The sequence below is a fragment of the Tetrao urogallus genome (assembly GCF_951394365.1).
Source record: "Tetrao urogallus genome assembly, chromosome: 1".
Lineage (NCBI taxonomy): Eukaryota > Metazoa > Chordata > Aves > Galliformes > Phasianidae > Tetrao > Tetrao urogallus.
Window position 1 is genome coordinate 115,584,445 of NC_136813.1, and position 16,802 is coordinate 115,601,246.

General features: G+C 37.3%; 1 protein-coding gene across 1 annotated transcript in view; it reads right to left on the reverse strand.

Moving 5' to 3' along the window:
- SPAG17 (sperm associated antigen 17) overlaps positions 1-16,802 on the reverse strand; it is a gene marked incomplete at both ends in the record, with an annotated part of 89,474 nt that overhangs the window by 13,252 nt on the left and 59,420 nt on the right. The window contains 12 exons of the mRNA XM_079549996.1: positions 388-501; positions 3,761-3,934; positions 4,341-4,468; positions 5,906-6,036; positions 7,788-7,915; positions 9,498-9,674; positions 9,984-10,138; positions 10,689-10,833; positions 11,132-11,352; positions 12,947-13,076; positions 14,713-15,131; positions 15,969-16,089. Of these exons, the coding sequence (XP_079406122.1) occupies positions 388-501; positions 3,761-3,934; positions 4,341-4,468; positions 5,906-6,036; positions 7,788-7,915; positions 9,498-9,674; positions 9,984-10,138; positions 10,689-10,833; positions 11,132-11,352; positions 12,947-13,076; positions 14,713-15,131; positions 15,969-16,089 (2,043 nt within the window). The remainder of the gene's footprint in view (positions 1-387; positions 502-3,760; positions 3,935-4,340; positions 4,469-5,905; positions 6,037-7,787; positions 7,916-9,497; positions 9,675-9,983; positions 10,139-10,688; positions 10,834-11,131; positions 11,353-12,946; positions 13,077-14,712; positions 15,132-15,968; positions 16,090-16,802) is intronic.

Consider the following 16,802-nt stretch of genomic DNA (forward strand, 5'->3'; position numbering starts at 1 on the left):
TGTTTCTAGATTACCTCGAAAAGAGGGTTTAAACTCTTGATGTGAAGGTGGTACTGACTGAAAGACAAGTCTCCCAGCTGCAGCCTAGAAACATTCTCATCCTAATGCTGGGGAACACAAGCACTTCAGTGTTTTTTGGCCTGTGTGTTTGGGAACATATCGTTCTGAAGAATCCAAATTCTTAAGCTGTTTTCAGCAGTCCTTCCCCAGAGGGCAGTAGTGACATTCAGTAATCCAGCTAAATGCTCAGTGTGGCTTTACTTTACCACTAAATTACAGTGAAGGAAGCACTGTGCTATCCGAACATACACGATAACAGAGTTTCAAGTGTGGCACTTGCAATGCAATACAATATATTTGTTGGAAAAAAAAGTAGTTCTTTCTCACCTTAACCAGATCAAGGAGATTTGCAGCATTCTCTTTTTCCTCTTCTGTTCTTGGTTCTTTTAAATTCATCTCTTCCAGCTCATCTTCCTGCTTTAAAATGTTTTCTATGTATTTCTTGTGGGGACAATAGAAAAAGAACAAGCAAGTATGCTTTGCAGAAGTAGACTTAATGGATACATAAAGAAAAAAGTTTGTAGAAGTAATGGGTATAAGTATACTTTGCAGTGTCATAAAGAGCACTTCTGTGAGAATGTGTGACTCCATATCTACAGGTTTGCAGGGGGAAATAGTTACAAAAAGCTGAAGAAGAGGAACATGTGCAGAGAACGAGTGAAAGCTTGCCAGGGTCTAATCAACTCTGATGACTAGCAATACTGTTGAATATGCAAGAAGTGACAAACTGAGGACACAAAGCATCTGCTTAATTTGCACCAGGCCACTTGCACACATTCACACCCACAGTGAGCTGTATGACTTGGACTACACCCAACAGGGTGGCAATCAGCTACTTAGAATCCCTTGGTGTGTGCCTGTATGATCCTGTGCTTCTCACGTTGAAGTAAGGGCTGGCCTCCCAGCTGTCACACCAGCCAGGCAAGAATGAGTGAGCGTGCAAGCATCTGATTGAACTACAGGAGTGAATAAAGGAATGTGTTTAATCAATAGCTATCTGTTATTAATAAGAATGATTTGATTACATTACTAAGATCACGTTAACGAATTAAAGGGGATCAAACAAACACTGGTTGTGATCTCTATCTTCTTTCCATTTGATCCCTGTTAGGGAAATGGAAATTTAGAGTATCATAGTTGAAAAATTAGGCTTAGAAAGTGTCTGAAGCTCTGCTTTTATACATAAGCATACTTTCTCAAAATCATACTGAGAGTTAAAGAAAAGGGCATGCTCTTTTTACACATTTCTTTATCCATTAGGTGATCAACTGGATGGAAAAGAAGGGTCTTTTGCAGACAGCTGCCCTAACACATCACCCTGCTAGAAAGTTACATGCAACATTGAACTTTATGCATGGAGAAGGTTGGCAGAAATAATCTGCTTCTAGTTCCAGTTCTTTTTCTTTAGATACTGATTTAGTTCTGCAAAAATGAGCATTTGGCTAAAGATTTAAGATATCTGTTTCTGGAAAAATCCATTAATTTGACATTGATATATGAGCAATGAGGGTTTTTTCACTGCACATTAATGCAGTTATTTACAAATGTTTCCTCAGTGCCAATAATTACAATTCTTCCTTCCCAGCATAACAGTGTTCTTCTTCCTCTAAAATCCAGAAGAGATCTGGTCAATGGAGTGATGTAATTTGGGATTTTGGTGTGGAACATTTACTATTATTATTATTTTTAGGACTGTTACCTTTGAAAACTCAATATGTAAATTAAAGAATAAGTTTGATATATGAGGGCTGCTCTGAAAGCAATGGTATGGTAGTAGAGGTTGAACCTTTCACCAATTTTCTTTTAAATTTTGTTACCATGTGACAGATGGCAGTTTGACAAAATAGCATCTGACATGGAAGTGCAGATGAAGTAAAGGTATGTTACTGAATTCCTCCATGTGGAAAAAATTGCTCCTGTTGACATTTATCAACACTTGCTGAATGTTTATGAAGACCAACCAAAGGATGTGAGCACAGTGAGGTGGTGGGTGGTGCAGTTAGCAGTGGTGACAATGATGAGAAACACAATCCATGTTTCAAATGGCCATGCACATTTGTCACACCACAAAATCAGGAGCGCCTTGATCAGCTCATACACACAAATCAGTGGATTACAACCAGGCAACTGTGTATGGAGCTGAATATTGGCTTCAACGCACTGGAAATGACTGGAATAGGTCACAACATTGGAATATCAGACAAACCATCAACTCTGACTGCTACATTTTGATGCTGACTAAGATGAAAGATCAAATTTTCAGAGTCAGGTTAGAGAAGACAACAGCCTTTCACTTGCAACACAATAGTGCCAGGCCCCAAACCAGTTTGAAGATTGTGGGGCACACTGCCAATCTTGTCTGAACTGTCCTACCACAGCCATCATGTAGTTTGGATTGGTGCCTTCTGACTTTCATCTGTTTGGGCTAATGAAAGATGCACCGTGATGGCAACATTTTCCTAACAACATCATCATAGCAGCTGTGAAACACTGGGTCACCTCTGCTGGTGCAGATTTTTTTGAACATGGCATGCAGGTTCTTGTTTATTGCTGGCAAAAATATACAGCTAATGGTGATGACTAAGTTGTACTGTTTTGTAGATGAGAATTGGCTCTATCAAATAGTGTTATTGTACTCTTTGTATCTGTTGTAGTTTTCATGGAAATAATAGGAGGCATTACTTTCAGACCAACCTACACATTTATAGAATGTAGAAGAGTAAAATTTAGTTCTGATGGATTAGTGTGTCTCAAACTATGCCAAAGTTGAACAGCTGTTAATGTTTTTCTATTGCAAACATGCCTTTCTTGAAATGTAAGGTGGAAAAAAAATAGTCTAACCAGCTACAGTTTGCTTCCACCATCACAGATTCTATTTGCCATTAATTTTGAAATTCAGTCTGCAACGCCACCATCAAAATGTTTAGCAATTTAATTATAGAACACATGTATTTTGTTATTCCCTGACTGGTAAATAATAATGTTTTTAACTATAAAATTTGTTTTAAGAGCATCTTGGCAGTATGAATCAAATAAATCAGTGTTTTATACAAAAACTAAAAAGTGAAGTGCTAATAAGGATGAATAGCAGGACTTTCAGATCCTATCTCAGAATGCTTTAAGCTTTTAAGCTGCAACTTGTTCTTTTTTATGAGCCAGGCAGTAACGAGCGATGGACAGACACTTTTGCAGAATGCTACACTGCTATTTGCTAGATGTGAACCTAGCGACAGAACTCAGGCTTCAACCTAGAAATGTTCTATGCTGACCTATAAAAACGAATCAGTAACGAAGATTGTCCCAGTGACTTCATCACTAAGCTAACTGTAGATTTATAGTGGATTCAAAATTATTTTGTAACATTATAGATCTTTTCAAGGTTCTGATCAGGAAAATAAACCCTAAGCAAAGAAAAAAGTAACATATATTTCTCTCAGCATTGATTTGCTAGTATACAGTCTATGATGTGTACTGGACTGGTCCCCATGTATCTGCTCAGAAAAGTAGGTTCCAAAAGGTATAGGAGAAGAGAGACAAGCAGCTTCAAAATCACGTTTTTCGTAGGGCACCTGCCTACATATGAAATGGTTTGTTCTTCAAAAATATTATGGTTCTTGTCTCAGAGATATATAAATCCATGTTACCCATTTTGTCTGTTCTCTAACTCACTGGAAGAATGAAGCGAATATGATTGTACTACCTTGAGAGAAAGCTGTAGCTTTTTTCTTAGTTCATCACTGAGTGGTTCATATTGGAACAGCTGACGGATTTGCAGTTTGTTTGGACATTTTCGCACAGGTACTGGTAAGCATGTCTCCTCTTTGGATCCAATGCAGAGACCCTTCCAAATGTGTGCTCTGACTGTGGTCTCCTTCTGAACATAGGCAAGAGCAAGCAAAAAAAGCAAGAGGATATTTATATCACTGGGTAACTATAGATATCAATAATTTATGTTTCAGCTGAAAAGCACATGCTGTGCTTATAGCATTGGAGATCCAGTAAATCATGTTAGTACATCCTTGGGCATAATTTACAGATCCTACAATCTCTTCATCTGGCAAAAAAAACTATCCCTAAAACTGTTGCAATCACCTCACCAACATAAAAGAAGCCCAAGTCGACTAGATTTTTTTCCCAACACAGCCCACTCCTTGCTTTGTTTGCTTAATAAAATAAATTTAATTGCTTATTTAACTGTCACATTGTTTGGAGTTCCAATAACCTCTGTGACAAACATGGTACTGCTTAAGCAGTAAAAGACAGTTTCAAAACAATTATACCTCATAGGGAGAAAATGCATTCCAAGTTCTTGGCCAAAGATTCGGAGGAACAATACTCTCTGGTTCTTTCTTCATCACCCAGGGAGAGGCTTCAGACAAGGGGAAGAGGATGGTAATACTTACAGCACCTGGTTTGAAAGTGTATTTTGGTAAGAATCAGTTTGAATCCAAAAACAATGGGCAAGGGTCTCAGACATCCAGAAAAATATACTTTCCAGAAAAATATAAGTATAATGAAACTTATGATCGGATGTAAAACTCCAGGTGAAAATGTGATACCCAAGGCTATAGATAATATTGGATCACTGAGGTGATGATACAATAGCTGGACAGCTCTGGATTACTCAGCCTACGTTTAACAACTGGCTACTTCTTTTAGGAAGCAGTTTGTTTGCATATTGTGTGGAAAAAAGGAAGAAAGACCTCTGACTTGTGTGTATTGAACACTAATTTCAGAAGATATACATTAGATTCATACAAACATAGTTCCTCAGTGTGCTTCATACATCACGGCCTGATCACCAGAATGATTCTATTGGAAATTATTTATTATTTCTTTTTATTGTTGCAATTAATTTTAAAGTGTTTCAAAATGTTTTTTTCTTACCCAGATCCAAAGTCTACTTAATCTACTATTATCTCTATCCAAAAGGTGGCCTTCAAAACTGATACTTCCACTGAAGTGTTCTGTCACAATAATACAGAATTGTAACATCTTATTATCAAGGTAAATCTTGATAGGTTTTCTTGAATGGGATTTCCACCAGATGCTTATCTTCTCCATCTTCCAGAGATTTCCACTTCCCTTATCTTTTTGGCTCCCTTAGCACTTTTCCTCTATTCCCATGACAAAATCATTCCTTTCAGTTTATATAGAGGGGAACAGAAGGGAACTAATCATTGTTATAATTTTTCTACATTCGTTTCTGTCATTTTCAAGATACATTTATTTCATTAGATCTACCATGTCTAGGCTTTACATCTATCTTGTTAGGCCACCATATATTTACAGAAACACTATTTCCAACTAACTTTACAATAATAACCATTTCAGGATGTAACTTACTGCATCGGTGTAATGAGGTGGCTGTTGCCAGGTACTACTGGCATCCCCCATTTCAGTCCTCTTTTTCCAGATTTTTAGTAATGTACATTTACTCTTTCTACAACTAGACTAAGGGACAACAGATTATGTTTGTCTTCACTGATAAAGACAGCTATATTACTATATGAAGACTGCAAGATATTCAGTGTTTTTGATAGAGATACACAGAGGATTTATGCATCTGGCAAATGCTTTTGTTTGTAAGTGTGAGAGTGAATAAAGATATGCCAGTTGTTTGTTCACTTACTTATCCTTTCAAAGCATTGTTCAGTTAATTTTCTGTTTCTCCAAGCTTTTGCACAAGCTCTCTTCCCTTTCCTTCAGTGCCAGGACAGTGGACAATTGCCCACACAGGGAAAACATTTTCATATTTCCCATCCAAATGAGCTTTAAAACTTCTGACTATACTTTTGATTATTTTTGTCACTAGTTTGTCAGAAAATGAACTAAATCTTCCTACCTGGATATCCTTGTACAGGTTCCTGCAAGACTGCAACAGTTGGATCACCACAGACCTCAGCAAGATACTCTTCCACATCCTTGCTCCGCAGGAGTTCGGTTCCTGAACCATCCATATGGATGATGAAGAACCTGGAGTGCCACAGAACTCTGATTGTGTTGTGTATAGGAGGCAAGGTATTGGCAACAGGGAAGGCTGCTCAGAGAGCTGCTCTGTGCCAGACACAGAACTCCAGGTGGCTGCACCATCCCCAGCCACACAGCTGAGCCCAAGCTGGGGGGACATTTCTGGGAAAGCATATTTAAGACAGGGTAAAATGCTGCACAGGCAGTGAGGGGTGAGAAAGACAGTATGAGAAACAATCTTGCAGACACAAAGGACAGAGGAGGATAAGGTGCTCCAGGTGCCAGAGCAGCCTGTGATACCAACCTAGGTGGGCCAGTTGATTGGCTTAAGGGTAGGACAGCTCTGCAGAGGAATATGGATAGGCTGAGTCCAATCACATGCCATTGAACACGGCTACATGCCAGGTCCTTCATTTCTGTCACAGCAACCTGATGCATTGGTATAGGCTTGGGGAACATTGGCTGGAAAGCTGACCAGTAGAAAAAGGAGCTCAGGTTGCTGGTTGTCAGGCAGCCAGCAGATGGCCAAGAAGGCCAACAGCATCCTGGTCTGCATCAGTAATACTGCAGCCAGAAAGATCAGGGACATGATTGTGCCCCTGTACTCATCATTGCATCTGGAGGTGAGCCTGCATCTGGAATACTCTGTTCAGCACTGGGCCCCTCAATACAAGAAGAATGTTGAATTGCTTACACATGTGCAAAGAAGAGCAACAAAACTGGTGAAGGGAGTAGAAAACAAGAGTTATGGGGAAATGCTGAAGGAAATAGGGTTATTTAGTCTGAAGGAGACTGAGATAAGACTTTGCCAATCTTTCCAACAACCCTGCAAAGAGGTTGCAGTGAAAAGTGTGTCAAACTATTTTCTTGGGGAACAAGTAATAGGAAATCTCAGCTTGTGCCAGGGGATGTTCTATTTGGTTATTATGAAGAATTTTTTTCATGGAGAGAGTGGTCAAGCACAAAGTGGAATGGGCTGCCCAGGGAAGTGATAGAGTCCCCAACTCTGGAGATATAAAAGACATAGGGACCTGGCACAACAGGACATGGTTTAGTGTAGGTTAGGTTGACTTGATGATCTTGAAAGTCTACCATATTTCCTTAAGGAACTGTGGCCTTGGACTGCAGCATGTGGAGAAGGAACATGCTGGAAAAGGGGAAAACTGTGAGAAGGAAGGAGAGGCAGAGAGGAATTGGGAGGGACCACAACCACAACCTCCGTTCCCCACCCCCTGTACAGCTAAGGAGGTGACAGGGAGAAGAAGTAGAGTAGTCATGTTGAGCCTGCAGAAAAGAAGGGACTGGGGAGAAAGTGTTTTTTTGTGTGTCTTTCTTTCTCACTATTCAAATCTTGGCAATAATTACATTACTTTTGCTTAAGTTGAGTCTGTTTTGCCCACTACAGTAATTGGTATGTGATTTCTGTCTTTATCTCAACCCACAAGCTTTTCCATCTTATTTTCTCCACTTGCCTCATCAAGGAGGGGAAGTGAAAGAGAGGCTGAGTGGGTCTGGCAGCTGACAAGTGCCAATCCACCACCCTCATCAAATCCAAGACTTCTGAATTGTGTTCTTTTCTAGATGGAGAAAATAAGAAAGCTCTGTGATGACAAAATAAGAGAACAGAATTTCAGGACACTGACATCAAGTGCAGAAATACACAGTAATGAACAAAGAAAGTGCAAGTCTACAAACCCTGTACAAATACAGAGTAGCAAAGAAAGAAAGTGTAAACTTATCAACATAGGGAAGTTTACCTGGGGACATGTTCATCACAAGAGATGGATTTGTTAACTTCTGGGACTATGGATGCTGAACTTTTGTTCTCCTTGCTGTCAAAGCCAATGCTTTGAACTAACACAGATGTGCTGCCATCAGCCATGACCTACAACAGAAATCATGCAAAATGATTTGAGATGCATGATGTATTTAAAACAGTAACTTGCTGCTGGACTGTAAGTATAATCTAGCTCAGTGACCAAAAATAAAACCATATTTCATGTTGAGCAACCTGAAATTGACGAGAAAAAGAAATGAAGAAAACTGAAAACACAGTGAAAAAAGTGAAAACATTTCTAGGAAAACATGACATATCAGAAATGCTAATACTACATGCTGACATGCTTTGAGATTGTGAGTTGTCAAATGAGGTCATCTATGATTACATTATGTTTGCAATATATATATCTGCATGCATCAATAGGCAACTTCATACAAAACATACACACTGGGCAGGACTCTAAAGCTGGGTGCTTCCTATTAAACATAGATTCATAAGGTGATACTGGTACTGCATACACCAACTCCATCACTTGAACACTCCTCTTATCCTCACACCAATGAAAATGGGGTCTTGAGAGTAAAATAGTGTGGGATAATGTAATTGAAATATACTTCATTAATGTCAAAACCAATGAAACTTGTTTACTCTTGGAATATTTTCCAGGTCTGTGTATTCTCGTATTGCATCTCACCCTTCTTAGTACACCCCACGTTGCCTGTGATCACTGCTTTCATAATACCTTCAGCTGCCCCACAACTTCTTCAACTTCTGTCTTTTGTTCTCTATGTATCAGCTGGGAAAAAGGTGGATGTTCTGATGCTGATGCCAATCAACTATAATTTGAATAACGCTGAGTTTGTAGGAAATTGATACCTTTTAAATTTCTACCCCTCCACTGATTAATTCAAAATTTATTAAGGAGAGATTGGCAGACAAAATACATTTTTATAAGCACAATTTATCCAGCTTAGGGAACCAGGTTAAAAACTGCATCATAATGCAATGTGTCCAGTGCCAAACTGTATGTTTGAGAACTTTGAAACTACTCGATATCCTCATTACTATACATTCTATCAGATTTATCAGAGCACATGATGATAAATAAATAAATACAATCTGGAAAAATTGGGAGGATTATAATTGGATATCACATTTAGAAAATAACATGTATGTCACAGACACTTAAACTATCTATTTCCCGAACCCGTAGCAAAGTACTAACATAGCTCAAAAACATGCCTTAGGTGTAGGTGTGGAAAGATCAAAGCATTAACAATATGACTTCTAAGACTGAATTTTACAACAATATTTTACTAGGCAGATTACAGTTTTTCTAAGGTCCTTCTGAAAAGCCAATATCCTCTCTTGTTTTCTATCCACATTTGCAGAGCTGATTTTTTTGCTATAATACAAGTCACAGTAACTAAAGTAACTTTACAGGTGAGATAAACTGCAGATCTTGTGTTTCACTTCAACCTCTCTAAAAAGAGGGAAATACCACAAAAGTTAAACCTGAGACCGGTCACATTTTCTCAGTAACACTTCAGAGTTCTGATTCAGGATCTGTGCCTTCTGGCTAGGTAGGCTACTGTGAGTGCCACAAGGCTATAAAAAGACTTTGAGAGTTGTTCATGAGATAAAATTACTTAGAATGCATGAACTTGTTTATCTCCATGTATTTTACCTTGAAAAGATTTCCTTCAGGATCCATCATCTCACAAATAGTGCTGGAAGTATGTTTCATAATATATCTCCCTGCTTGTGTCCCTTCCTTCCTGGTGTTGAAATTGCAGACTTCATGGGTATAAACTGCTGAGCAATCCTCATCAATGAAAAGGGAGCCTGTCTTGACGGGTAGAACCTATTGCAGTAAAAATTGAGGATGCTTTAATGGAATGGATGGAGAGAAGGAAGGAAGATGAGGTCCAGGAGGCAAGCTAATGTTTGTATCTGTAGAATTTTGACTTCAAGAAAACTTAAGATTGTGAATTAAATTTACTATACAATTGTGAAGAATTACTTAAACATTGGCAGAGTATAAAGTTGAGAGAATCACAGGATTCATGAAATTTATAGAGAGGGGAATTAAAACAGTCAAGATGAAACTGATGAAAGGTAACTTGGGACAGAGACATAAATATCACTGTCACAAACTAAAAGTAACTCCTACCTGATATGTTCCCCGTGGCTTTGCTATAATGGATGTCCCATCTCCAAAAATGGTACAACAGGTACCATCCTCACAATTTGTTGTAACAGTAGCAAATTTGGGGTTTTCTACTCGAATCCATTTTACTTTCCTTGTGATGGTTTCTGAGAGTTCATCTAGAAATTAATACAGAAAAAAAACTGGACCTGAGTAAATGAATCATAGAAAAGTCCTAGAATTCAGTTTGTATTTCTTTCCTCTGACCTTTATCTTCTCAGTAAAAGGTCCTTACATTTTTTTCATAATATCCTTTATCATCTAATTTTGTTATGCAGACACTGTGCAACCTTAAAATTTTTGGACTGAGCACTGAATATAGAAAAAATTATCTGAGGATGGCTATACTTATTTTATCAAGTATAATCCTAACCATAATGATTCGGATATTTGTAACATACAAACTGAATCACTGAAATGTATTCTGCCTGTGATACACGCTCTAAAATATGAAGAAATTCTTATTCAGCAGCACAAGTCATAAAGAACAAATTGAACAGGTACATTAATTTGGCCACTGACATTTCTTTTTCACTAAATAACTTTCTTTCCCTACACAAGGCATGAGCCTTCTTGATTAGAATGAGCAAAAGCCTTTTAAAAGTATATTTTGACAGTTATCCCTATCACGAGATAAAACAAAGATAAATATTCCCCTTTTGTTTTTACCTGTTTTCTTGCTATCCTGAGCTACAGGATGTTCTTCACAGTCTTGGTAAAAAGTTGTGATTCTAGTACCATCTGCATGATCTACTACTCTGCTGCCATCCAGCTTCTCAACTATTATCACTTCATCATCTCGTACAGTCATAACCTGAAATAATAAGGGAACGTGGATTTACATTAGCATTGAGATACCTGTAACAGCAACAACGGTAATGCAAAGCATTATGCATTATGTACTGAAACTCTGAAGAAGCTGGTCTGCTCCAACGTTATCTGTGTCAGAGACCAAGGATTTACATTTTCTTCAACATCTACAGCTTTTATATCAGTAATGATGTAATTACACAGTCTGCAGGATGTTTTGAAAATGTTTTCTGCAACAGATGATGGCAGCCCTGTCACATAGCTTAGTAGACAGTGGTATAACAACACAAAAATAGTATTACTGTTCCATCAGCTGGGTCAGCTGCCTGATAGAATAAGATTGGCTCCAGATCCATTTGCCTTCCTCCTTCAGTTCCCACTCGAATGCCTAATGGGGTTGTTGTTATCCAGGTTCCTGCTTGATTCTTCTTAGGTTGCTCAGGATTAACCAGACCCTGAGTAACGTCTTCAAGTATTTCCTCCTTCTTTGGGTGCAATACGATGTTTTTGTCACTGCCTTTTCCTGCAGAAACAAAAAATCTGTGTAAGACTTGGTATTGTCTAAGGGAAAAGACAAAATCAATCAACTAAAGAGTTTCTGTGAGTATTGACTTTGATAGAATTGAAAGAATAATTTATCTTAGAATCACAGTCTCAGGCGAGAGGGAAATAACAAGACCTATTATTCAAAATTGTTCACTTGAACCAATCTTGTTTAATATGTATTAACAACACAGGAAAAGTAAACAGGATGCTATGATATTAGATTATGACATGGTTTTGGAACGTACCATGAATATAGAAGAGAATCTGAATGGCTTAAAGGAAAAAAAAACATCCCAAAATGTCCCACTAGCTTGAGGACTAAAGTAATAGGAATCGATAAAGCCCAACAGAAATAAGTTACAGCAAAAAGGATTAAGACAAATGATTTCTGCTTCAGGCACATTTGAAACAGTAGAATGAGATAAAGATCTGGATATAGCATCCATGTAGAATGACTACAATTGTCAGCATGAAAGTACAGTGACAAAAAAGGCAAATACAAACCTAAGGTTCACCAGAAGTAAAGAGATGCAGATTAGACTGTGAAAGGCAATGAAGAGATCTTATCAAGAATACAACAGAGAATCTGATCACTCACATTAAGAAAGAGAACTAGACTAAGTGTGGGTAAAAGACAATAGCATGGCCTGGGTAGGAGTCTAAAAGTTTACAGTTTATAAGTCCTAGAAAAAAAAAAAAGAAACAAAACAAAACAAAGTGTAAATATTCACCATAAATTTGTCAAGACTAAGTAGCATAGAGGAAAGGTGGGGGGCAGGAGAGGGAAGTCATTATAAAGAAATAAAAGATATATACTGGTCACAGATATGGAGACTGAAAATTAGAAGATAGTTTGTCAGTTCTTAAACATGATTCTAGATTTCCTAAGGAATATCCTAAGAACAGAGAACTGGACTTGAAGATTCAGAAAATTTCTTTTTACAAGACTTCTCTTCAGCAGCAATTTTTATTCACATACTTCCAATAAATTATAAAGTAATGTTATGGCAAGTCCTAATCATTCTTTGCACTACTTAGCACTGAGAGTCATGTAGGACCACACTGTGAGGTATGAAGCAAACACATATTTGCCTCCTTCTCTTTGAAATGGAATGACATGAGAATACTTGGACAGACCACAAGCTTATACAATCAAATAATGAATAAAGCAGGTGTCCTGGAATAGATACAGTGAGAAAGAAAAATACAGCAAGTCCACTGTAAATGGGACATATCTCAATATAACAATTAAAAACTGTGTAATGTGAAAGTAAAGATTTGATGTTCCTGGAGTTACAAGGCTTTATCTGAAAAGACTGTTACTAAATCCCTCTGCTAGATATGTAGTCCTTACATACCCTTTTATTATTAGAGCTCTTAAGTGTTATAAGAAAGCTGGAGTAGGAGAGAAATGATCTGCTATGAAGATAACAAATAAGCAGTGTATAGCAGCTGAGTACAGATAAATTGCTTTTTACACCAGCAGAATTTTTAGACCAAAGAAAAATGCTGATACTGAGTATCATCAGCCCTGTTCACATTAAATCTATCCAAAACACTGGAAACGTTACCTCTCCTAGTGCTCATCTCAGCTAAAGGTTCTGGTTCTGATAATGGTTGCATATTTTCTGGAATTACAGGTGGTGGTAGGACAGGGCCAGAATCAGGACTTCTACTCACTGTGCCATCAGCAAACAGAATCTACAGAAATCAAAGACACATTAGAGACTAAAATAACTTCAAACACTAATAAGAAGTCTCAATATGTCACAAATACAATATTCACTAGAATTTAGCATGCGATGAAGGAAGAAATGTAAGGCTCACAGAATAAATGCAAAAAATAAAGAAACTATATTAAAAAAAAAAGAAAGGGCTGCTAATTAGTTCAGTTCACATATCTAATCAGCGGGGATTCTATTTAGTAACAGGCAGGCATGAATAAAAGCAAAGGTTTTGAGTGCTTAAGTGGTCAAAGGTTGATATCTTTTGATGAATACCACTTTTCCTAACAGCAGCAATGCATCTGTGCCACCGTATTTATCTGTATTCAGGTATTCCACACGTCTAGGATTGCTGCTAATTTTTCTAGCCATCAAGTCTAACAAAAAGAATTAATGGTTATTTATTTTACTATAGCTGATTTCTGAGATCTACTGTCCATAATATCTAACTCTTGATATGCAAGTTTCCTTGTGTGGCAGATTAAGCACAGAATTACCTCATTAATCTCTGAACACATTTACAAATAGAAAACAGATATACTGTGGAGAAAACGTACAATGTAGAAAACATATGGACAACATACGGTCATATCTCAAGACCTACAGTTCCTGATAATTAACCATTTATTTTTCTTTCTGAGTGCTTGTCTATATGCTTTCCATTCTTCTATAACTCATAGATGTTAAATTAATACAAAGAAGGAGGCATCTAGAATCTGTGCATACAAAGACTGTGGTATGACCATCCTAGGCACACGAGCCCTGAATTCTTCAGTCAGGAGACTGCATCTGGAGAATATACAAACGAAAGGCAGCTAGTTTCTTTGCATACTACTGAAATTGGTATGTTTTTCTGAAATCTTGGATAAATGCTTTAAGATTTAATGTAACGAATGAACGTAACAAAGTTGTACTAGCAGTTGTGGCCTACTTAAACTGTTTAAAAAAAAAAAAGGAAATAAGGAATAATTTTGACAGTTTCTGAGTCAAAGCACACATCTTTTCATCAATTTGCTTACAATACACAGAGTATTAGACTTAGAAAAGATAATTGCTTGTTGACTGATTATAGTATCTGCAAAAGTGGTATCTAACTTATGTTACCTAAAAGGTACCAAAATTCTGGGCAACCTAATTTGTGTATAAACAAAGAAGGAACTTAGGAATACAGTCTTTTTGATGAAAATTTAGGATACCAAAAGGTGTCTACAGGACTGACAAGTGTATCTTTTCTTAACCTTGTATGAAAAAAGATATGGATGCATTTGTGTCACCAAAAATAAGAAAGATGAACTAATACACACTTCAGATGATTCATGTAGGTCTCAGAACTATATTATGTAGTTCTCAAAACTATAATAAGCTGTTTCCTAATCCCAAAATTGCCTAAAATGTTCACATGCCTAAAGTTTTCACCATTAAAATTCCTTGTGCTTGTTATGTTATCTGATTCTGAACAAAGCCAGGAGCACTTTAGTCTTGACACTGCTGCAAAATTCATTGTTACTCAACTCCAACACTGACAAACTATATACTTATCTATGCCAGCTAAGAAAGCACAAATTCAATGATAACACTACACAGGCTGCTTCCAATGACTCTGCAAAACATACCCAGGTAGATCCATCCATCATGTATCTTACAACAGTTCCTTGACTGGTGAGGACTCTTGATACCTCTTGTTTTCTTTGACTTGTCACTGATGCATATAGACGAGAGTTGTTCACGTTCTGGGGATAACTTTGCCTAACAAGAATTTTCAAAGCTGGTTGCTTGGCATTTTCTCTCTTGGTGTTGTCTTGTTTTATTTCACCTTCTATTGCCTCACGTTCCTTCTCTTCGCTTTCCACAGCCTTCTCTCCCTTCACCTCATTTGCTTTGGCCTCATCTTTTTCAGCCTCCTCTTCCTTGGCTTCATCCGCTTCAGTCCACCGTTTCTCGCCCTCCTCTTCTCTGACTTTATATGTTCTGATCTCACCTTTCTCAACCTCATCTTCCTTAGCTTCAACTGTAGCAGCTGCACCTTCCAAATCTGAAAACAAATTCTGAATTACTTAGTACACACGTTCCAACAGTGTTAAACACCCAGTATTGAGTTGTTTACATATGATATTCAACTTAAGCTACTATGACTAACTCAACTTGGCTTCTTCTGTAACCCACAGAGAGAGGGACAGTTTCTGTTTCTTGGATAAAAATTCAAAGCAGCTATCTACTCAGAAACTCTGCATCATCCTATTGATGTTTCTTTCCCACATGAAAAAAAGGAAAATTTTAGATTGGTTTACTATGGACGCTGAACTTTTAGAAAACTGAAATTAGACAGAGGAATCTCCAAACTGGCTCTAAAAAGGAAAAAAAATTACTGAGTTTCGCCAAGTTTGAGATGGAATAGAAAACGAACATAGATATTCTGTCTACTTCAATAAATAAAGTTTTTAGGACAAATTACGGACACGTATTGAGTGTGCTACTGAGTATAATAGGCAACTGTGTCAAGAGATTGCATGTGCGTGTACGTCACAGCTCTGTTCATCTCAGCCATTCAATATTTGAACTCACACTCCTTGTCAAATTGTGTGTTTGAAAATTCTCTGTATCCTTTTTACTGTACTTTATATCACACTGATCATAGCACATTTATAAACTAAATGTGCTAAACTAAATTTATAGCACCAAACTGACAGAATACTAATGCTGTATTCAAATTATAATGTTACTTACATTGTGATTACTATTAAACAGACTTTATAACAGAATTAGAAATCTGAGATGTTAAATCTAAATCTCTCAAGACAAAGAAACATTTTAATCTGTAATTTTAACTTCTTTAAAAGGTTCTTATTCTGTAGTGGTTCAAAAAACTAGCCTTCAAAACTTTCACCAAGGAAAGTTAATACTAGTCCATTAGGACAGGAGACGTTGAGGCTTCGGAAAGCAAGAGCAGCTGACATCACTTTTGTTTGGGAAGCTGGTTCTTCTACTTCCACCTGCAGGAAGTAACAAACCTTACTTAGTTTTATTCCACATTTATAAAGACTTAAGACAAAATTAGACTAGATTTCAGTTTTACCAAAACATAACAAAATGTACGTTCTGTCACTGATTTGTAGCATTTTGAAAGTGTATGGATTCTGAAGTGAAAGCATTAGCTTATTTTCTTTGATTATGCTATCTTATTTTATTCATCTTTATTAACCTTTGAAGAAAAAACATTCTTGACTGTATGTATTTTGCTGAGTTGTTAAGCGATCTTATGTACAGTGTCGGATGAAATAAAGGGTAACATGAAGAAGAAGAGCACTGAGTTTGTATCAGCTATTCTAACTTTAACAGTTAAAAAAGTGCATAAGATAGAAGTAACACTACGTCAAGTCTGATGGATGTACAGCAGACGAGAAAAGAACAGGAAGGAATGCTTGACAGACAAAAAGTGTAGTCCTCTGCACTACTCCGTAGTATGAATAGAAAAGATGAGGATGACTGAAATAATGTCTGAAGGCTCTAGAAAATACAGGAAAAATACAACAGTGGATCCTTTGATGTCAACCTCACAGATAAGTATGTGACAATGAACTACGCTATACCAATAATCATAAGATGAAAACAGTTTTGGGTTGCAGGTGAAGGTAAGAGAGCACTAGTCTCTGTATTATCCTGTATTTTTAATTTATATGGATGGAAATATAGGGGAAAATAGGGA